The 23423-nt window shown below is 39.3% G+C and overlaps 1 protein-coding gene across 2 annotated transcripts; it reads right to left on the reverse strand.

Moving 5' to 3' along the window:
* Positions 1-2372: 2372 nt before the first annotated feature.
* Positions 2373-17551, reverse strand: INHBA (inhibin subunit beta A). Of its 2 annotated transcripts, XM_030943644.1 has the most exons (3): positions 17487-17551; positions 14341-14862; positions 2373-3428 (listed from the first exon to the last, which is right to left on the reverse strand). In XM_030943644.1, the coding sequence occupies exons 2-3, from the start codon at positions 14726-14728 to the stop codon at positions 2542-2544; spliced, it is 1275 nt and encodes a 424-aa protein (XP_030799504.1). In that variant the 5' UTR covers positions 14729-14862; positions 17487-17551; the 3' UTR covers positions 2373-2541. The 2 variants fall into 2 exon arrangements, with proteins under 2 accessions (XP_030799504.1, XP_030799503.1); XM_030943643.1 differs by lacking the exon at positions 17487-17551 and having other exon boundaries at positions 14341-15133.
* Between the last annotated feature and the right edge of the window lie 5872 nt (positions 17552-23423).

The following is a 23423-nucleotide window of genomic DNA, read 5'->3' on the forward strand; positions in this document are numbered from 1 at the left end:
TTAGCTATACGCATGTATGCTGATACCTATTCAACTGAGGAAAGGGCTATTTTTTTTTCTTTCTTTCTTTCTTTTTTTCTTTTTTTTCCCTTTTTATTTTTATCTCTATAGATACATACAAATACGGACATGTGCCCATGCACACATACATCTGCACACGCAGAGAACACACACGCACACATGCACACACAAACAGTTTTGGCTGACAAAAAATGAAGGCCCTGATTACACTGTTTAAACATGGTTCTTGCCATGAAGGTGCTAACACACTATCCCTAGCCAGTGTGACTGGGTTATATTGTGCTATCTTTTTTCTTCTTTTTTCTTTTTTTTTTTTTTTTTAACAGACTGTGCTCTCAGCAAGACGGGGAGCCATGTTAGTACTTCTTTCCAGGAGAGGCATTTAGAAGCCTGTCCCCTCAGAAGGCAGCTAACTGGGGCTTGGTTCAGCAAACCTAGGAGAGTCTGAAGCTTCAGGCTCAGGGTTATCAAACTCAGTGAAAACAGGGCCTAAAGGTTTCTCCCATTCCCTCTTATCATCTCCCCCTTCCCAAAGACAAATGTAAGTTTAACATTCTTTTAAATATGACAGCAAAAATTTTTTTTAAAAACAACAACTATCTACCTATGCCCTACGGGTTGGACCCTTCAGGTTAGGTGTTGACACTGAAAATTAGGTCTTACAGGTAACACGCAAACCATTAAGAGTTGTCATGCTAGAGGGTGGTGGTTGAGAAAGCCAGCATTTCAGCAAAGACTGTATTTCAAACAGAAATCCAACCACAATTGCCATTTTCTGTATATTTGCAGGAGCAATGGTGGACAGGGCCCAAGGCTGCTTGTAATTTTACATCAACACTTTTTCAGTGTGTACCAGCACTTTAGGTTTCTCTTGCACAAATACCATTTTGAACATGTAGCCTCCCACTTGGCAGCAAGAAACAAAAAATCTTTTAACATACTGTGCTTTGCACACAAACATTCATTGTTTTAAGAACAGTAAAATGAAGCCAGAAGTGCTTATACCTTGTGTATACATACATATATACATACAGAAATATATACATATATATGTATATCCCTTGGACAAAGTTGTTTCCCTACAATGCACATTTGCTGTGCATCAGGGCTGAGTTTAGTGTTGTACATACAAAACAGTATGATTATGCTCAGATGGATCTCAGATCCAAGCACTTTGGATCCAAATCCCAGGGATTTTCTGGGTTTACTTCAAATGGCGATTTTTTTTGAGGGCATTATTTGAATTTAACTGGTTAACAGATATTCTAGCCTGAATGTAATCAACCCACTGACTCTTAATTCAAACCCTAACTCTTTACAGGTGAATGGTACCAACCACAAACAGACTTTATAGAGGCTTGCACAAATGTCTTTGGTGTATGTGTCTATTCATTTTAAGGTACAAAATAATAATAATTATTATAATAATAAAAATAGCTATTTTGTGTGCTGTAGCAGTTCTTGTATAGCTCACAATAAGTGCAGCTCTCAACCCCTCCCACACCCAACCACCCTCCCTTGCAAATATTTGTTAAATAAGGATTAGACAGGTCAGACACCATTGTAGTGCAAATAGTAAACGATTAAAAATTTTTTTTACAAAATATAGAAATGTTTGACTCCAGCAACTGGACAAACATGTTCCTTTCAAGTATCTCTCACCAAAGATTTTTTTTTAAACAAGTTACTTCCATTTTAAAAAAAAGTCTCTCTGTTTTTTTTTCTTTCTCTTGCAGGTAAACAGTTTCAAACCATCTAGGTTGCATAGTTCTAACATTGTAAGCACCTTTACAGAATGTAACTTTTATTCTTTCATTAATTTTTTGTTCCATTTTTTTCTTCATTTTTCTTTTTTCCTTTTTCTTTTTTTTTGTAAATGTAGTGCAGAAGATGAAGGTGTACACACCTGCACACTATTGACCCTTGATCAATGTTAAGTATGTGTATTGTGTCTGTATGTATAGAGACATGTATATAAATACATAGCCATATATATACAAACACAAACACTATACACCTACTCAGTTGCTCTGTAAATGTGGGGAGAAAGCGCCAGTGACTGCAGTGATCATACACATGGCTTTTCATTGACCTTTTGGACTTTGTCCAAATTTCTGCAGGTTAGATGAGCTGCTACCATGGCTTGACCTGATGGGTAACTAAGGGAGGGAACAGAACTTCCTTCCCCTAGTAGTAACTAATGTTTAGTATACTATGTAACAAGATAAGGAGCATACTGAAAGGAAGGGGAAATCCCCAATCCATACCATTTTGACCTATCTTGTTCAAGCCCAGCTTCATGACATTTTCTTCCTTTTTTGTAGCTGAAGTCTTTTCTGATCTTCCATAAGTCTTTTGGGTTTTTTTCTCTCTCTCCCTTTTCTTGCTCTCTTCTATTTTTGCTTATATTTCTGACGATTGTTTCACTCAAAAAAATATTATACCATGTCTGGTCTTTCCTCTTCTTGGGCTTTTGATACATTTTCTACTTAACAAGAAGGGTCTTGTGCACACTAGCATCTATGAACAGCCACACTCCTCCACAATCATATTCTGTATGTCTTTCTTAATGATGTTCTGGCCATCGTCATAGTAGAGCATGGACATAGGCCGGAGCTTGGTGGGCACACAGCATGATTTGAGGTTGGCAAAGGGGCTATGGCCTCGCATGCGGTAGTGGTTGATGACAGTAGAGTGGAAAGATAATGATGAGCCAGATGTGCCTGCTATATGGCTGGGACACTCTCCTTCGCAGTAGTTGGCATGATAACCTGTAGGAGCAATGATCCAGTCACTCCATCCTATGTCCTTGAAGCTGACAAAGAACTGCTTCTTGCAGCAGATGTTGACTTTGCCATCACACTCCAGGCCTCTTCTTCGCCGCCTGTGCTGGCGATCCTCTGAGTGCCGGGCAAGCATCATCAAGAAGGGCCGATGTGATTGCTCCTTCTCCTCTTCTCCTGTGAATTCTCCAGCTTCCTTTTCTTTCCCTTCCCCATCATCTTCCTTTTTCTTCTTCTTGCCCAGTAGCACCAGGTTGGCTCCAGTCTCTTGACACAGGTCACAGGCAATCCGCACATCCAAAGAGTTCTTGCCTTGGTCCAGGAGTCTCTGGACGCTGCTGGAGACAGGGAAGATGTGCCAAGTGCTCTTACGAGTGTCCACTGCCTTTTCTGAAATCAAAGTCTCACTCTTTTCACCTTTCAGCCCCCCATCCTCTGTATCTTCTGCTCCTTCAGAATTGTCTTTTGGCTGCCGCTGCTGTTGGAACAGGCGGATGGTGACTTTTGTCCTGCTCCGGTTGGCCTTGGAGACCTTCAGGAAGAGCCACACTTCAGCATGCTCCACCACCGATAATTCACTGCCTTCCTTGGAAATCTCAAAGTGCAACATTTTCTTGGCTGTGCCTGATTTGGTAAATGGAAATAGACAGGAAGATCTTGTTAGTATGTCTGCTTGATTTTGTTAAAGAGACTTCTGTTACTTTTTCCACAGGCATGAAGTGCCCTAGTTCTTTAATTTTTATGGATTTTCTGTTCTGACCTTCCTTCACCCCCTCCTCAGTTTATATTTTGGGAAAATTTCTTTTTAGAAAAGTATACATTTGCCTGATTTCCAGCATATTTTAACCAGAGCATTTTTCATAGTAACAATGTAAAGGATTAATATAATTAATGTAAAGGATCTCATGGCAAATAAGCATCAGTGGCTGCCAAGGTTTGCTTAAGCTGTCTTTGTGATCACTGTGAGCTGAAAGGCAAAAATGCTTTATGATGGCAGTCCATATGTACCATATGCAAAAAAATCTACACCTAATATCTGGTTAGGAAATAAGGTCCAGTGCTACAAGTTCTTTAGCAATACTTTGAAAATTATGTGGGGAAGAGGTTTACACTCTCCCTCCATAACAATACATCCTTCATTTGCATCATAAAATCAGTTTGTAAATATCTATTGTTTCAAAAACAAACACATGCTAAAATATGAACCTCCACTTTAAGAAATTTTCAGATTTATATTGTAAAGAATTGAAGAATTGCAGCAGGCAGACTTTTCATCCTGTTAGCTGTAGATCCTGTTCCTAATTTAAGGCATTGTTCTTGCTGTGATTATAGTAATGGTGAATACACTAAGAAATGAGCTAAAGAACTGTATAATTATGGGATGGTTCTCTGGCATAATTGTATCAACTTGCTAAGATGTCATTATGATGATTGTGATGGTGAGGAGGTGTTTCTCGGATACAGAGCTCATATCCCTGGCAGAAGTTGGAATGAATAATGAGGGCTGTTTAATGATTTGATCACTAGAGCATGAAGAAGTTAAGAGAGAATGAATTAGCTGGGGGATGGTGGTGATATAATTTTTTCAAGAGAGGTACTTTTCTATTTTCTTAACAAAAAAAAAAAAAAGCCCTAATGACGTCTTTTGTTCCTTCTCAGCATGGAGGCCAGGATGGACTGGGGTCACAGATTTGCAATATGTAGATATCTGGCCTTAGTGAGAAAGAAACTGTATTCATAATTATCAGTTTGTCATTAATATTATTCTTGAGCTACCCATAGTTGTTTACCAAATTTTCTGTGAAGCAGTTCTTCTTGTCAGTGAACTGTAACTTTGCAGCCTAAGACCAGAAAGTGGTGATTAAAACAGAAGTAGCCGGACACGTAACAGGAAAAGTTGCCCTCTTTGTAGCAAGGATCTTCTCCTCGCTTCCCACTGCAACTAAATTCACCACTATAGGCTCCCTGACCATTTTCCTATTCTCCCATTCTCAGGTGAGACAGGACTGGAGGAAAATCACAAGAGACATCTACCTTGTGTTCACTTGCAAATTTAAGAGTTGCTGATTTCTGAATGTAGGCAGGCTGTGCTGCCCCTTGAGCTACCTGTTGCTTTTCTTCTCTGTGAAGATTCTGACACATTCAGCTTTCCCTCGTGGCATTCCCAGGTCAAAGAGAGAGACATTTCTGAATTACAGTGTCCAAAGGGCATAGTGTTTTGTTTTTGTTTTCCCACTAAGTGAGAGTGTGAAATTGTAGACTTTAACTGTCACTGAGATATGGAAACACATGGTTTGTGTTAACTGCTTCTTACAGATGGCTGATGCCAGTCTTCAGAGTGAGTTACATTAATTTCTTCTTTTAAGGAAGTAGCGTATAAAAAAGATAGAGCAAGCTGACCAGTACTGTGAGGCATGATGAAAGTACTCTTTTTCTATTATTTTTTAATTGATTAATTCAATAATGACTGAATGGCTAATGCTGGGTTCTTTTCCATTCTGGTAATCAAACTATATCAAAGCTGCCAGCTGTGTTTGAAGAGAGGTCAGGTGATAGACACCAATGTCACTCCTGACTCAGTTTCAGAGCATGGGGAGTTGTACAGTGACATCTCTCCAGTCCAAAGGAAGTCCAAAAGGCTGGTTGTCTTGTACATAGGGTGTTATGGAGTGTTCTCTTAGATAATGGATACTTCTAAGGGCTGTGAGAACCAGCCAGTCTCTGGCTTCATTCCCCCTGACTCTCCCTTCTAAAGCCAGCTTCTAACTTTAGGTTATCCCTTTCCAGTCCTGATAAATCCTTTCTGAGGGGGACCTGGACTTAAATGGAACCTGAAGGCAGGTGATGTGCCAAGGGTGGGTTGCTGCCAACCAAGACTCTCCATTCAACCCATTCTGCTTCCTGCCTCTACCCAAGCAAACCTTGGTGAAAAAAAAATGTGGTTTAGATCAAGCTGCAGAAGGCCTTCTGGCACCATCAGCTTCTTCCTAGCTGCTCTCTTTCCCCAGAGCTCACAGACTTCTGTCTGGAATAAATATGGATTGCTGGGAATTGCCACACTTATTTTACGTTCTTGAGAAACCAAGCTGGGTATAGACAGCAGTTCTGGCAGTACCAGGGGTCCTATGCATGGCAGATCAACTGTGCTGGGTGCATGAGAAGCTCATCTGTGTTGGAAATGGACAAAAAACCTGGTCTGGTCATCTGCTCTGGAGAAAGTAGGTAGGGTGTGCAGACCTGGCTCAACAGTGGAAGAAGCTGTATGACCTATCTAATCTAAAAATCCAGGCAGCCCTGAATTACAGAATAACCTAGCGCTGTTAAGTGCTAGTGCATGGTATTTCACATTCTGCTATTTCCATCCTAGTGGGAGTTGAAAATAGTTACGAAGTGACGTATCTGCAACAGCAAATATTCACATTACCTTTTGCACTGGCCAGAAGTGTAGTGATGCAAACAGTCTTTTTGACAAATATTACATGAAAGGAACAGGACCTCAAGAACCCTCTAAATAGCTTTTCAAATGCTCCTCCATGTGTGAAAGTAGAATTCTTCCTCATTACTAAAAATATTTGAACGGTATGGTGAAAGTACATGAGTACTTGCTTTTTCTTTACTTAAGGGAAGTGAGCTTGAACAAGGTAGCCTAAGACATGTCCTTATACAGGGATAACTGCCTCCTTGTAGGTTGTTAGCTACAATAACAGCCTCTCTGGATGTTGTTAGCTATATTTTCAGAAACAAATGGTGGGTTAAGGGTCTAAAGAAAAAAGATGCAGGAAGCTTATCTGAGCCTAATATTTCTGAATGAAACAAAATCCTGAAATCTGCATAGCTAATAAAAGGTTTTATGGCAATTTAAAAACACGTTCCCTTTCATAGGTCTTTTTAGAAGGAGACTGGGAATAATGCAAGGTTGAGGATAAAAAGCATGCTTTCACATTAGGAAAAAACGAAGCTTTTCTGAATTCTCTCCACATTCACAACTAGTTTGTTACGATCACACAGCACAAATGGTATGAATCCTGCAGTTTTTAAGAGGTCACTGTTCTCAGACAAGCTCATTTTGAAATCAGAATTTGGCCTGTTCTAAAACCAAATTGAGACCCTAGGATCTGACTTATTATGGTTACACATTCACTTTATAACAGGATCTCTGTTTCCAAAAGGTTCAGTGCTACAATAAAACAGATTCTTCAAGTGTTCTGAGACAAAAAATAAAAATAAAAATAAAAATAAAAATCTATAGTTAAATTTCTCCAGATATTTCTTAGGGATTTAGCAGTCTTTCTTTATAGGTCTGAATTAACAGTCAGGATTAAAGCTTCAGTTCATCAAACTGAAGGTAAAAGAGAGACTCCTGAAATTTGGGGATGGTATCACTTCCATAATTACATTTGGTTTACCCTTTTTTCCTGCTGTTACATTTGCCATGGGTGATTTGCAAGGGTCTTTTTCCATTTGTAATCATCCTGCTCCTCCTGTCTGACTGCTGAGGAAAGACCCACAGCCCAACAGTGATAATGCCTTCATCACTTCCATGCTCATATAAACAGCAATGTCAACAGCCCGGATTGTTATCATAGCAGAAGGCAGCTGAAAAAGGAGACAAGGGATTACTTTGGGCTCCTTTTGATTGCTTTTCCTCATTTCCCTTTCCCAAAACATTGGAGAGGCCACCTCTCTGCTTTACTTCTGAGCAAAGTCCCTTCCAGAAGGAGGGCTGTGATGCCAAAGGAGCAGTCTAGCAGGGCAAATGATGTGAGAAGTGGTTAAAAATACAAGCTCTAAGTAGTGCATATATGGTAAAAGGTTTAATGGAAGGATTTACTGAATGGAAAGAAAGTGTAGCAGTATATATAGCATGGGAGTTTTCTCATATCTGTTTTTCTCTTCACCAGTGCTCATGCATCTTTTTAGGAGAGAAACCTGAACATGCAAGCAGAGAGGAGCCTGCACAGGTACCCTCCTCTCCGCTCTGGAAGCGCCGGCCAGGGCTCGCACAGGACTCTGCAGTCAGTACCCGCTCCCAAGCAGCACGTGGGTGATGGGCATGGCACAGTAGCCCATGGAGAGACTGGCAGAGCCCTTGAGGGCCCAGGCACAGGGGGACTGGAGAGGCAGCCCTGCATGAGGTAGCTGATGCTGTGCTCCAGCAGGGATCTGCAAGTCCAGTGTGCTCTTCCTCTGAGGCTAAGGATCCTTCCTTCTGTATGGCTGGCTTTAACCATGCCGTCAAAGTTCCATTATTTGCAATTTGCAGCAGGATTCAAGATCAAGCCCTGCTATTTCAAGCTATATACAGATACTAGGTGGGGTCGAAGCTATACAATTGAGAATATCTTCTTTTGAGTAAAATGCGAAAATATTTAATTTTTTTACCTTTATGCTCTTAAATTATTAAAGCTTTTTATTTCATAATGAAAGCAATTATTCTTTGTAACATTATAATGTGGCTTATTCTTAATTTCTCTTAATACACAGAATTTATTTTCCTTTGAAAAATGCTCAGTGTGTAAGAAGGTCGCTGTCGCTTTAAATATCTATGCTTCTTCGGTGCTTAATTTTGAAACGTTTTTACATTATACTGTAAGTGAACTGTTTTTCCATACAAAGCAAGCTTTTTTTTCCTTTTTTAGTTGCTAACTTTACTACTGCCTATGTTTAGATTTGGGGGAATTTGTACTGCGTGCCAATCTGTAATTACATTCAAAAGCATCCTTCCCTTCACTTCTCATTTCCGTTCCCCAGGAGACAGAAAAAAAATAGGTTACTAGAAAGGTTCCTCTAAAGAGAGTGAAGAGAAGAGCATGGTTATTGAGAGATAATTGCTCAAAATGTTTACTAATGAGTGACCACTGGAGTTAGATGAATTCTTTGCAGTGTAGAATTTATTCAGAGAATTTAGTGTTATCGTGTGGTAATTATCCCCTAGGCAGACTGATGATTACAAATCTCCTATTGCCACAGTTAGACAGTGGCCATTTCTGTGAATGCATTTCAGCCTATGGATCACTGGCAAACAATTTATTCTGATTATTCATTATCCAGCATATGTGACCACTCATCCAGGTCACATACTTTCATTCCTGCTCCCTTACTGTTGCCTCTTACAGTGAGAGGGGAAATTATGGCACAAATAATACCTTATCTTCATGCTTACTTAGCATTAGCTGTCAGAAAAGGAAGATTTTGTTGTAAGAGAAAAATAAACCAAAAAAGAAAATCAGGAAAAAAGAACTATTCCCTGAGTGCTCGTGGGGGAAAAAAAAGCAGCAGCAGCAGCGACTTTATTTAAATACCTTTTCTTGAAAAGTTAACCAAAAGAGGCACTGACAAGGTCATTCAGAATGTGAAATAATTCAGTTCTGGTGAACTTGACTCTCCTCTGCTATTTTGTTAGGAAGCACTTTACATCCACAGCTTTGAGTTCTTTCCAAATTGAAAGCCCTTCCCCCACATGGCTTCAAATATGTAGAAACAAAAAAGGTGTTTGTTTGGTTGAAGTTGGTTTTTTTTTTCTTTTATTTGATTTATTCATTTATGTCTAAAATAGCTCAAACAAAGTTTAGGATCATTTGCACCAGTAAAATATTCCAAGGTAAAAACAATCTCAAGGCTTCATCTTTTTTTTTTTTTTTTTTTTTTTGAGAGCAATTTTTTGTGCATACTTGTAATAATTTGCTGTAAGTTTTAAATTAAGTGGATCAGAGGCTGCCTGTTTGTTTTCATTAAAATATTTAATTTCTGAGCACTGAGGCCCAAATCCCAGGCCCACTGAAATGAATAACAGAATTTCCAGTTGCTTCTAGTAAACTAAGCTTCAATCCTATATCAATGTTGCAAAGCTCTGTTGCATTAAATGAGATTGCATTCTCATAGGCATATCTCTATATATAGATATAGATATAAGAATTCCTCAGCATGAATCACTTACATGTATGCAAGGCAGATATATCCTGCACAGAGGAAACACATGAATGCACATCCTTGTCTGCAGGAGTGGTATGGGTGCAGGCAGAGGTATAGGAGCATGTCTGCCCTGGTATACCTGCATGTAAGGCCATATGTGTGCTCATACACACATACAGGCAAATACATATTCAGATATTCCCTACCAGGACACAAAACTGTGGGCCCGGCTACACAGACATGGACACATACAGTACTTTTTTTTTCTCAGGTATGTTTTTCTAAACTGCTTCCCATCTTCCTGGATTCATCTGTGCTTTCTCATGTTGCTCTTTAAACCAACCAACCACTCTTAATTCTCACATTTTTGATACAGAGTAACAGATCAATACAGAATGGCTTTCCTCTTCTGGAAGCAGTTTGCCTTCATTTGCTAAACCTGAAATCTTTGATTTGGTATGCCGAGGTGGGATGGGGGGAAGGGCAGGAGGGAAGTAAAACAACAAGGGAAAATAGGCTTGTTTTCTAAAAGCCAAGGAGACTGCATTAAAAAATGATGTGAGCAAATCATCTCATAGGATGATTCATGGTCACATTTCTCAGTATCTTGTAAAAAATAATATTTATAATTTCTGATCTCTAGATTTCCAGCACTTCTAGCATCCATCTTTTAGTCCTCTACCTGTTTCCTTCCTGCATTATTTTCCTTGCAGCTTTTCACTACAGTGAATCCTTGCCTTTTAAATAAACTAGAAGAGAGAAACGATCCCCACTGAGACCAGCTACAGATAAGCATAAAGATCTCTGGGATTCAGAATCCAATTAGGTAAAATAAGTGTGCGGGAATGTTGCCTCGTGTGGAGCAAAAAGCCTTTGGAGTGTGCCCTCTCGTGGCCGTTCTTTATTCAGCATGAATACTTGTACCCTTAAATACAGTTCTTTTCATAAGAAAATTGTCGAAATTATTCAAAATACATAAGCGACACATCCTTTGTGGTTTTTTTCATCCTGAACTGCCAGCTTGGTTGTATAGGGTAGGTGAATACATGTATCCCTCTGCACACGAAGGTAGGCATCGCCTGATCAAGTCGGTTCACCTGGAATTCTGTATGAAGTGGTACAAAACAGTGGAAGTGGTCTAAATAGCTGGCAGACTCCTCTTTTTTTCCCCTGGAATTTCTCCTGAAGATAAATCTTTAGCTTTCTGTATTTCCATCTGATAATTCCTGTCACCTTCTCGGGGGCTGATGTTAGCAACCCATTTCATTGGTAGTTTAGTTGCCAGGATCAAATTCAGTTGGCAGAATCCCAGAACTGCCTAATAAGCTGTCTACTTAAAATAATGAACAACTTAGGAGCCAATCATATTTATAAGTATTGAGTATCTCTGTTGTTGAACCTGTTGGATTCACTTGTCACAAAATTTTATGACCCCTCTCCTCAAAAAACTATTTTTAAGACTTTGAAGTAACAGACAGAACTCTGGCACAGCTTCCCTTACAGCAGAACTAATCGACATTAGTAATCTTAGTTTGATATGCAAGTAGAAAGTAATTTTCATGTTTTACTTGTAAGAGTGCCAAAGGACAGTAGGGTGCATTTGTAACTTTTGCCCAATACTCACAGTCATTAGTTTTGCAGAGATCTGTCTGGATTTGTTAGCTGTGAAAAGTACCTGCCAACTATTTTGCTGATTTCCTGGACATAACTACACCTGTTCTTCAGACAAGTTTACTGCATTTATTTGCCCTCTAATTGCCTGAAGTCTGTTCTTGTTTGAATTTTGGTTTATTTTAGAAAATAGCAGTCTCAAGACAGAGCTGCATGCACAGGGTGCTGCTTGTTCATTCACCCCACTTCTTTGCATGTTTGAGAATATGGCTGATGAAAGAAGGAAATACTACTTTTTTATAAAGGCAAGTAGTTAATGTGGCATCTGAAAGACATTTCCCTAAAGGCTTTGTTTATGTTAAGCCATACCCAAAGAAACAAGAAGCCTGAAGTCTTATTTTGCTTTTTGTGGACCTTTTTTTGATACAATATGAGATATTTTCATTCATTTTCATTGATTTCTTATTGTCCTCTATTGAGGCAGAGTGAGTTTGATGTTAAAAGCAGGAAACACATTAACCTGGCTGTGAGCGGAACGTATTTGTTCTCCTGCTTGATGTTTAAATTTCTTCATGGTATTCCCAGTTCCCACAGTACGAAAAGTGGAGGCTGTCCCTGTGGCTATATTCAAATCCTGTCTTTTTAACTCATACTTCCTATATGACATGTCACTTGCCTTTGTTTTTTGCCTCACTTTCCTTTACAGTAAAAAAATATTGGTTTAATATTTGATAGGAATAACTTCCAGTGCACAAGAGGACAGGATCTCAAGAAGGCCTTACTTAAATTGTTGCAGCATTGGCACCTGTAAAATGTGGTAGATGCTCTGATGTTAGCAAGTTACCAGATGAATGGCTGTAGATGAATATGCTTCAGTAATCTGAAGTTACTCCACAGAGTGGATTTATCATTTCCATTATAAGCCCAAACCACAGCTCAGTTTTTAGGTTGCTAATAGTCCCTCCCTTGTCCCAAATCAAAGAGGTATGGAAAGGCAGCAGGTATGGAAAACAACGGACAGAACAGCCCTCCTGCCTGGGCTTCCAGGATCGTCTTAGTACAAAGGAATAGAACTGTGGCAGGGAGGAGAAGGCAGGAGAACACAGTGGATGCCCCTGTCCTGCAGCTCCATAGCGTTAAGTCCTCTTCAAGTAATTTGTCAGCAGTAGGACAACGCTATGTAAATCAAGCTGAGTGACAGTGTTGGTGGCTGGTGGCGGGGGATCAGTGGCAGGATGATTGGCCAGTGTGTGGGCAATGGCATGATTTCTGCTGCTCACGTGACTGCAAGAGCCAATGGCTTCGGGAGCCGCCGTTGGAGGGTATTGTACAGAGTAGGCATATATCAAATTCCAAATTCCTTTGTGTCAGAGCTCAGGAGAGACAATAATGTGTTTACAAATGATTGCGACGCACACAGTGAAGAGAAACCACTGTTAATGCCATATGTGTTCCACTGTGCTCAGAGCGAGCTGCTGAGAACCAGGTGGGAATCCGACTCGTAGACAGCTTAGAGGTTTCATTGCTTTTATAAATTCATTTCTAAACTAATGTTGAGCTACTCCCGCTTCTAATGACCTCTGGCACTGACACCTACTCTCTGCTTTCTGAAGTGGAAGGGATGGAAAAACTGAAAAGCCTGGGCTCTCATGCTGAAAGAACTGATAATATGTATATTGACAAGGACTCCAAAGGCAAGGGCTCCTTGTACAGTTGGAAATCAGACAGCCAGCAGGAATGTCTGCACTTAAAAGCATGCACACTTCTTGTGCATGGCTTCCCTGCAATCAGAACATCTGAGTCAACAGGTTTTCAGGACTGGAAACTCTGAATGTTGTCTTAATTGTTTATACTGCTGCAGCAAACTTTTAAACAAAAATGCTTGGAGTTCCTTTGCATACTTTGCCTACCATATGCTGTACCAAACAAAACAATGACATTCTTTTAAAACCATCTTGGCAACAGGAAAAATGCTTTGGCTAGACAGCATCATAAAAAGTTGCTGTTAGTTAGATGATAGACTTATTGCAAGTAACTGCTATTGATGTATGCATTAGCATACCCACATACACTAACAGATTTATGCGCAGATACACATACGTTGAATTAAAATGGGTTCTGGTCCTATTCATGTAGGAACAAGACAGCAAAGTACAACTTTAGAGCTGTTTCCTATGGGCAATTTATCTGAGACTTAAGACTTTACTTGCTAAATACATATATTCTGAGCTCTTACTGCCTAAGAGTTAGGGGAAAAAGAACTGTGAAAGAGTTCAAAATACACCCTACCAAGGTTGCATTTTTGGCAGGAGTGTTTTAGGAGCAGAATCTTTTTTCCAGTATGCAGAAGTCTGCATTACAAATTGGATCAGCTACAGCAACTTGTCCAGTTCTATTGAAGTCATCTGACAGTCCCTGCAACTCTTTATTGCCAAAGATGCTGTGTTAAATTAAAAAACAAAAAAAGACAAAAAAAAAGAGGGCAGAAACCCACAAAAAAGCCATCTCACTTCTAAAACTTTAAGCTGCTTCATCTGATTTTGTAACTTCCACTATAATTTTTACATGAAAGGGCTGTTTCTGAAGTAGTTTGCAGTTCACTTTCTGTCTTCATAAACTCCCCAAAAGGCTACAGCCTTTTTTCTTTTACCATCAACTCTGCAATCCAGCCCTTTACTGCAAGTGCTCTGTATTTACAGGCAGAGTTTGGAGGACCCTGCTGCAGCCTGACTTTATGTTCAAGATTGGTTAGAGAGCTTCCTCCCTGTGTTACTGACTGTGCTTAGCAAGTGTAATCTGTAGCCAAGACTAAGTCAGAAAAATCAAATTCCTTCAGAGTCCTACCCCCCATCCCATTCCTCCTTCTCCCTTCCCTCCAGTCTCATCCTACAACCTTGTAGAAAACATTATTGCTGAGGAGAAGAAAATAAGTTAATTGCAGTTTTGGCAGAAAAGATATTTTTCAGTTTGGGGACAAAGGATATTTTACAGTTTTTTTTTTTCAAGCACTCACCTGATTCTGCAAAAGTGATGATTTCTGAGGTTTGCTCCACAACTTCATTCATTTCGGCTCTTCTTCCAACATCATCCTCTATTTCCACATAACCATCCTCTCCCACCTTTCCCACGTGGAGTTTTTTGATGGCATTTAAAAGTGCTGCCTTGGGCACTGGCTGGGTGATATTAGGTCTGTCCCTCAAGTGCAACATGTTCAGTATGTGCTTCTTTACTGCTTCCACCATCTCAGGCTGTGAGCTGGGCACATCCTTTGAGAGCGTGGCAAGGGCACATGATGGACAGTCAGTGACTGAACTGTGCCCCTCGGATCCTGGGGTTGGGGAACTCCTCACTATAATCCAGCAAAGCACCAACAGAAATCCTCTCTTCCAAAGCAAAGGCATCCTGGCAGCAAAAGTTGTTGTGATTCCCTTTTTAAAAGGCCCTGCTTTTCCTCCCCCTTCACGAACAGTTTTTTTGGGGGCTGGTTTAGTTTGTTTGTTTGTTTGTTTGTTTTTCCTTCTCTTCAGCAAATTCTCTGGAACAAGAACCAAAAGTTTTCTGTGAAGTTTTGTTTGCAGGTTCCCTCTCTGAATGCAATAAGTGCTGTAGATGTTTGTGGCTGTCAGGGAGAAGAGTTCTGACTCTGTCTCAGAGTAGGAGAGAGACACAGAGAGAGGGAGAGAGAGAGAGAGGACGGATTGGCCTAAAGTGAGTGAGTGAATGAGAGAGGGAGGGAGTTTTGTCTGTGAGTAAAGGCTATGATTAGGAAGGGGGAGGAACAGGCAGGCTGGCTTCCTTATGCTCATTGCTCCCCTAACACACACCTCTCTTCAAATATCACTACTCGTGGTTCCTTCCCTCCGCCCTTTCTAAAAGATCTTCTCATTCCTGTAAATTTACTCTCTTTTTTTCTCTTTTTTTCCTTTTTTTTTCCTCTCTGTTTGACCCCTCCCCCCCCCCTAGCTGTCATTCCTCCCCTTTTATTTTCCCTTCTTTTTGTTTTGTTTTGTTTGTTTTATTCCTTCAACAGTATCACCGGCTTAACTAAACAGAGGAAACATGAATGAATGAAAAGAGTGAAATCTTTAACGAGCACCTTGCTCTTGGTCATGCCTGGTATTGTTAGGGATAGCAGGAGATGTTAAATAGCTTGTGAATGAGATGGGAATGAGGGCAGGGGCTCTGAATATTTTGAACAGAACATCATTCTGCCTGGAGTAGAAGCAAAAAAATATTTTCTGCTCACTTCTAAATGCTGGGGGTTATCAACACTGGCAAAAGGTCTGACAGGCACAAAATAGCACTGTTGTTTGGAGGGCTCTATAATACATGATACACTGCTCAGCTGCAATATGCAGTCAGGCACTGAAAGCCTAAGCAGGAATTGGTGCATATATGTGACAGGACATGGTAGTGCCATATAATAGCCCTACTTCTATGCTAGTCTGTGCCTGGAAGTTCTTGGGTAGATATATTTAGGTCTGGGGTTAATCAAGCAATGCCTGAAAAATGCTTTGAATGTGAAGTGTTACATGTCATCTGGCCAAATCATACTTGCTTCTGACTCAGGCAGAGCCCTCATCGATGCCAATAATAATTCTGTCTGAGTGAAGGCTGAGTAAGATCTTCTACATTTGGCCCATTGTTATTAGAAGGCACTTATTACTTCATTCATTTAAATCACAGAGAGCAATCATAATATTAGAATAGGACATTGGAAATTAAAAGAAATCTAAAGCACAAGAAGTTTCAACCAGTGTTGGTAGCCCCTTGTCAGTTTATGCCAGGGAGGGCTTTTCTGTGCAATGAGAAGGCATTCCCTGGGCCATTGCCATGGCTTCAGGCTGCCTTTACATTCTGTATCTACTCCATTCTGTTCCTTATCCAGCAAAGTTGAAGTTTGCAAACTCGCTTACATTTGATTATGGAAAAATGACAGCTATAACTGTATAAATGTTGAGATTCTTCCCTTTCAGGCTTTATCTTGTACCGATTTTCTGAGAGCAGCTTCTTTTTTATTGTTTACCCTCTTTCTTTTCATTCCTTTCATTCTCTTTCTACCACACCTTTTTCTTCTCAGATGGGCTTACCTCCTACCCAGCAAATATTCCACTTGCAGTATATTACTGTCAACCATTGCATTTCACAGTGGAAAGGAGCATTGAAAGGTCTGTAATTTCCATGAGATGACTACAGGCACATGGGTTAAGAGACAGGCAAGGAATTAAAGGTAGAGTAAATGAAACATACAGAAGTAATTGAACAATCAGCCAAAGTCTTACAAATGTTATATATTGCTAGTCCTTTTCAATTAAGGTCTTTTATAAGTCTTTTACTGTTATAAGGCATCCACAGTACCCCCTCATCTGTGTTTTACTGACCTCAGTTGCTATACTGTTATATACTGTTACACTTACAGGTCTGTCAGCATTATAAACCCTGCAGCCATTCTTATAAACACATCTTTGTAACACAAACCTCACTATAACACATCAAATTTTCTTGGATCTTGTGAACAGCCCAAAGTCTGTTGTAATTATACGAAGTCTGAAAGTCAGCTTGAAATAGAACTAAAAGTTTAATTGGATGAAAAAATAATTTCAGATGAAAATATGCATTCATGATTAGATGTACTAACAGATGACATAATTAAAGGAGTTATATATAGTTCTAATATAGCACCTATCCTAACAGTGTCTGATGAAAAGTAAGGGAGCGGCATAAATCAAAATAAAATGCAGATAAGTATGTCTGGCTTCTTGCTGTGGGGTATATGTTGCTTGCCATATACTACAGGTACAGTTATCGCATATAATCTCTATTACATACAGGTATAGCATATTTTACTTGCATGCCATGATGATGACAGATTTAATGTTAAAGCATAACTTTCTAAAAACCACCCTTTTCTAAAAGAGAGCTTCCAATACCGCTGATACATGGTTTATTTGTACTTACATGTATATACATATATGTACAAAAATGCATACAGAAATGTGTTTGAATACATACAGAAATGGTGGCTCAGACTCTTTCTACAAATTACCTGAGCTGCAAAGTTCAATGCATTCATTCAATGTAACCCTAACAGTATGCAACAGCATGCACAGGAATTAAAAGTTTCAGTTTGAAAGGAAAAAAGCTGATTGAAAGTTTTACCTCTCTAGTCCTGACTCTCAGAAGGAGACTGCTGTATTGTGCTTTAAGAACTGCTGAAGTTCCTCTTTGTGGTACTTATAATGCGAAGCTTTATACTGTACTTCTCGTGTGTACACATCACATATAACGTCTGTCAAAAGTGGGCCGGATCACTGTGCTGGATTGGTTAATCCTGTTACATCAGCAATTGACTGTTTTTCCTGTATGAGACATACTTCTTGTAATTAATTATCTAATGGAAACTCCTAATTCTCTAGCATGACAAAATATCGTGGATCAACTTGTGGTGATTTCTGTATCCATTTAAAGACTAGAACTTAAAATCAGACAAAGCAAATATTATGAGTCAGGAAGATACACTCCAACTTGTTGTATTGCATAGCTAGATATAGATATTATTAGATGTAGATAACACTGTTCTAGTTCAAATACAGTATTTGCCAGATATTTAATTACTACTTTGCAAATTGTTTTCCTCTTCTTACATACTTAAGGATATACCAGATAATCTTTCTGCAAATTTGGATTTTTTTCAAATTCAGGAAAATGCATTTGAGTAAGCATCCTTTGGCTTTGGATGATTTTTTTTTTTAAATTCAATCTCTGAATAAATGTGTCCTTCTGTTTAAATTAGGGATCCCTGTAAAGCTCTTTAAAAAATGAATCATATTGCTCCTGTCCAATTCTCCTGGCTCCTTGACGTGCAGATTGCATCACACTATTAAAAACTGTTTAGACATCTAAAAATAAATTACAATGAATGACAGTTCACATTTTTTGCAAGTGTGATATTAACACTTGTGGAATAAAATAAAAGGCAATTTTCATTTCAATTTACATTAATGAAAATCAGAAATAACTATGCCAATTAGGCAGTACAGAAGTAATACACAGAAGGTCAAAAGTAAATCCAAAATCCATCTCCTTTCTTAAACACATATAATTACTGGCTTTATGTGGTACCATTTATGACAAATGGCATGATCATGCAGTCTTTACTCATTCATAACACCCACTGATTACCAGAAAATCCCCATCCCTCAGATTTTTTTTTTTTGGCCTGAATCGTTCTTATAATTATATTTTTATGTCCTGTTGGTAATGTAACTTTAATCTATCTTGGAATATGGCTGATCTGGATCAAAGAAAGATTTCAAGTTTTCAATTTACAGTGATATCAGGGAGTCCTTATAGGAGTCTTGAGCCCAACTGGTGTGTGTGCTGTATTCACACAACAGCTTTGGTTGAATGAGAAAAAAATCAGAAGTTAATGGGAAACATATGATCAGATAGGTTGCTTTGTTTCCCATTTTTAATACGCATATAATAAGTGAAATAGGTTGCAGTAGCTTTTCTGCAATCTGAGTTTGGTGGTTCCAGTTGTTACAAAGAATAGCGCTTCTTTTTTCTTTTTTTTTTCTTTTTTTCTTTTTTTCTTTTTCGGTATCCCTCCCCCCCCTTTCTTTTTCTTCAGGGACAGTGAGACACTTCCTTCAAGAAACAGATCATGAGCATGTATATACCCAGTTAGTCGCAGGACTCTATTTTTTGTGAGGATCCTATACCCAAGTTTTGCCAAATGACTTTTCCACCTTGCAATCCTGTTTTTCTGAGGGCTAGGCTGCGTTTGGTTTTAACTGACATCCTAAAACTCTTTGAAATTTGTTGTGTACTGGTAGCGCAGTGCCTGTTGCAATTTGGCAGCAGACATATTCTCAGCAAGAGACCTTGCACTGCATTGGTTTTACGGAGAACAGCAGATTTGCCCCGGGAGTAAGGGAGCTATGTTCTCCTCGGAGTCAGAGCGGAGCGGTGCCGGCTGTGGCCGTCATTCCCTCCTGGGGCAGCGCCCAGCCGGGCCCGAGCTTCTCCCGCTGCTGCAGCGGCGGGGCAGAGGATTCCCGGGGAGAAAGTGTGTGGTCCGTCACAAAACGAGAAGGCTACCGAGTGAAGCACAGCGAGCATGTATGTGATTTATAGCGCAGGATAAGTTCTGAAAGGAGTTTAGGAGAAGTGAAAAGCATTATTCATTTCAGAGCATGCTCCTTATTGCCTCGGGGAGTTTGTGTATAGCTTTACCAAAGGCCTAATGAAAGCTTTACTCGGTGACTAATTTTTTTTCACACCTATTTCTCTCTTTATAAATATTTTTCTCCCCATCCCCCCCCCCCCCGCCGCTCTCCTTTTCATTTTGTTGAACACAGCAACACCTGCTGGCAGTGGTCCGGGAGTACTGCTGGAAAGACCCACTGATCTAACTCTTCAGACCAGCTGCCATTAAGCACTGCCAAGCCATATTAATGAGCTGCCTCTATTTTTACCCCTTCCTGCCAGAAAGGGCAATTGCTCTTGGGAAAGACTGTAGCTGGGTTTGGTTTTTTTCTTTTTTCTGAGTTTTTTTTTTCCTGTCAGCTTCAGAGTCCAGATAATCATTGTTCAGTTGAGATTTCTAATTTAAATTCTGGTATCACCAACTGAGACCACATAAAACATTGGAGTGATACTGAGCCTATCTTGCTGGATCACAGACATATTTTAGTTCTCTGCTGGATCAGAAATAACTAAAGGAATGGGACTGAGAAAGAGAGGTTAGTACTCCAGCAACCTGTCTCTCTTTTTTTTTATTCTTTTCGTAATTGTGGATTTTAGCTTACAAACCATTTTAAAAAATGGCCCAAAGCCACTTCATTATTCACCCACTGGATATTGTGTGATTTACTGACTACTTTGGAATCCTGAATTGCATACAACAGTATCTGTCCATCTCCATCCCTGCTTTGAAGAGCAGCCACTAGAAAACACACTGGCACAGATTTCCATGCAAATCAGCTGGAATTTCACACTGTTGTACCTTATTTTCCTATAATAATAAGAAAATATATGACAGAAACTGACAGTTAGAACTTTTATGTTTCTACTTTTATGTAAGTGCACCAATTAAGGCTGGTCTTGCTGTTGCTACTAACTCAAATGCTTATGTGCTGTTTAGAGGGGTCAGTGATTTCAATAATAATTAGTGAGCTGGTCAAAAAATAAAGTTCATCTGAGGATAAGAACTCGGCTTAGAGGGTAGGGTAAATAATAGCTTTCTTGCCTTTCTTTTTGATATTGATGGATGACACTTTTTACAGGGGTCAGGATAAGTATAAATTCTGTTTTACAAGAACCTTATATAAAGTCAATCTGACAAACAGAAGCAAGTAGGTTAATTTTCTTTCTAAACTATACCTATGTCTTCTGACATGTCACCCATTGATATTTTTTCTTGCCAGCTCATGGAACAGGGAGCTTTAACAAAGATATTTCATGTCCATGTTATTTTAGCATATGTGTTGCCTACTTAAACTTAAAAATAAAAGTCAAGGCATATGAATACATAAGCCAGGTGATACAGAAGATAAGTGTGATGCAATATGGCACAAGTATACGTTATAATCAGAGCTTGTTCAAAACTTTTCCTTTTGGGAAAAACCTGTTTACAAAGAGAATTTTCTTGAATTTATAGAGAGAGAATGGACTTAAATGGTAACTGGAGAGAGTAGTCCACTGAACTAAAGTTGTTCATGCAGCTTGACAGGAGACTTTTCAGTACATTACTGCAAAAGTAATCTTTTTTCTTGAGAAACAGTTCTGTAATGTGTAAAATATCTTGAGTAATGCTGGCTTCAAAGATATTTTGAGATTACAATTAGAGTCACATCAATTATTTAAACCCCAAGGGGAAGGACCACCAGGTGACAGATACCATTTGGCTCCAAGTAGGGTGATAACAATTGTAGGTGAATTAAAGCTATTATTGAAAGTCCACTAAAGATAATTTGCATGCTGTTGAAAACTTTGACTGATGCTCAAAGCATACATCAAAATAATTTCTTATGTAATTGCACTTCAGTCAGTGGAATTTCATCATATCTTTGCACCAACTTCAGAATAAGGGGAAGTGGTCTTATTTCTTGACAAGCCCTGAATTGTCTGTTCTGTGTTCCTTTTACTATAGTTAATCAAATCACAGCACACACAACTGTTTAACTTACAGACTCCTGTTAGTTTTTAGTATCAACTCTTGCTGTCACTGTAGTGCTGACTCTGGGAGCAGAATTCAGTTGAATCAAGCTTTGACTGTGAGGATAAGTATAAACCATTGATGGATGGAAAAAGACATGAAAAGTTGTACCTTAGATAAAAGCTTTTCAGATGATTATTCACTGATTTGCTTCCCAAAGTAACATTGCCTAAGGATTTTAGAAAGACTTACGACTGTGTTTGCAAGAGGAATGTTTACTGAAGAGAGATCTAGATGGGGGACCCAGGAAATCTGGACACTGTGGCTCTACCATCAACTGCTGAGGACAAATACCTCATGTCCCCATCAGTAAAGTTGAAGACATCAGTTTCTCTTCTGAGATCTGTGGGTCAAAAATGGCAAACAAGCCCTTGCTGCTGTTTTGATTTTCATGGTCGCCAGTTTTTGTGTGAGTTATTTAAAATAATTTTTGGACTCCTTTCCAAGATAGACACAGGTTAAATCTGAGGGATGGGTTAGGCTTCAATTATTATTTTCAGGGAAACAAAAAATTACTGAGACCATTTCACATGTGGGGAAGTGAGGGGAGTAAAATGAACAGTCATCATTTATTGATATAATGAAGCTGCTCCCCTTCTCCATGCACATACCCTTGCCCCAACATTGTTTTAACAAGCACTGATTACCCTGAGATTCCAGGTTCTAATGTGAACCTACCTATGTTTTGAGAATTTATCAGATTTTTCCTCAAATCTGGGGTTCTATCACTTGAGATTTAACTTGGTAGCATGAAGTTGAACTTTTGGAATGGATATGATATCCTCAAATCTGGATTTAATTTCCATTCTCTTAAGTTTTCCAATTTGACTTCACATTTTATGGTTAAAATTTTATACTTGTAGTTCAGTGCAGGTGGGACATGTTACATGTAGACACTTAAATACCTACTTGCCTGGTGTCTGCTTACAGACTAAAAGTTCACGAGCAGCTAGGCTTAAGCCTCTTTATCACTAAAGACAAAATAGTACCTGCCAAGCTCACGGGTCTTGGAGAAGTGCTTTTAAAATGAGCTCTATAATACCCAGTAACAGTTGGGGGAACAGAGGGTTGATAGGCAGCAGTGATGGCCAGTTGCCTAGAATATCAGTTCCTCTTCAATAACTTTTGTATGCCAACTATGAACTTATAAACAGTTATTTTCTTTATTCATTGTCTGCTTATTGGTGTCATGCCCTCATGATGACTCCTCTAAAAGGGGTGACATAAGGTAGCTCAGAATAAAGTTTTTGTGTGCAAACAGGGCTCAACTGTGCGTCTATGCACACATTTTTAATTGCTCCTTTGAAGCTGCCCATTCAGGGACAGTAACCAAGCATCTAGGAAGTATAAAAACAACAAAGAAGTGTTCAGATGTTTCTCATAAAGCTGATTCTTTTTTGAGAGGGTTAGTTCTGGTTCTTTTTTTGCCCCTTAAACTGAATTTATCTCACGTGCTCAGAGTCAAATTGACAGCTTTGAACAATAACTTAATCTGCTTGCTCACAGGAGAGAACAGCAGGGACAGCCACAGGACAATTTTCTTCAATCCTGTTCTTGGGTACACAGAGACTTGCTCATGCCCTTGGTTCAACAAGTTCTGGAGACATTCAGCAGAACTGCCTGCTGTAGTGTCTTGCTTTGAGTGGGAGATGAGTTGAAAGAAGTGAATTCTTTCATACAAATCAGCAACTAGCCAATGTAGAAGTGACGTTCTGGTAGGTACTCATGAGGGGTATCTGGAGAGGTGAGTCTTGGCTGTTCATTTGGAGATCTCCACACTTAAAAATGCAGTGACAGTGGCAGCTTAAAAAAGCCAACAAAAATTGGATGTTGTTAGGAATAGTATAAGAGCAAGACAGAAGGCGCCATGTTGC

This window comes from Camarhynchus parvulus, chromosome 2 (genome assembly GCF_901933205.1).
Source record: "Camarhynchus parvulus chromosome 2, STF_HiC, whole genome shotgun sequence".
Classification (NCBI taxonomy): Eukaryota; Metazoa; Chordata; class Aves; order Passeriformes; family Thraupidae; genus Camarhynchus; species Camarhynchus parvulus.

Bases quoted from the DNA above. Each gene is read 5' to 3' on its own strand.
- INHBA (XM_030943643.1), bottom strand. From the start codon at position 15,133: ATGAGCATAAGGAAGCCAGCCTGCCTGTTCCTCCCCCTTCCTAATCAT. The intron at 3,429-14,340 runs GTGAGTGCTTGA...TTACCAAATCAG, and splicing joins CATCACTTTTGCAGAATCAG to GCACAGCCAAGAAAATGTTG.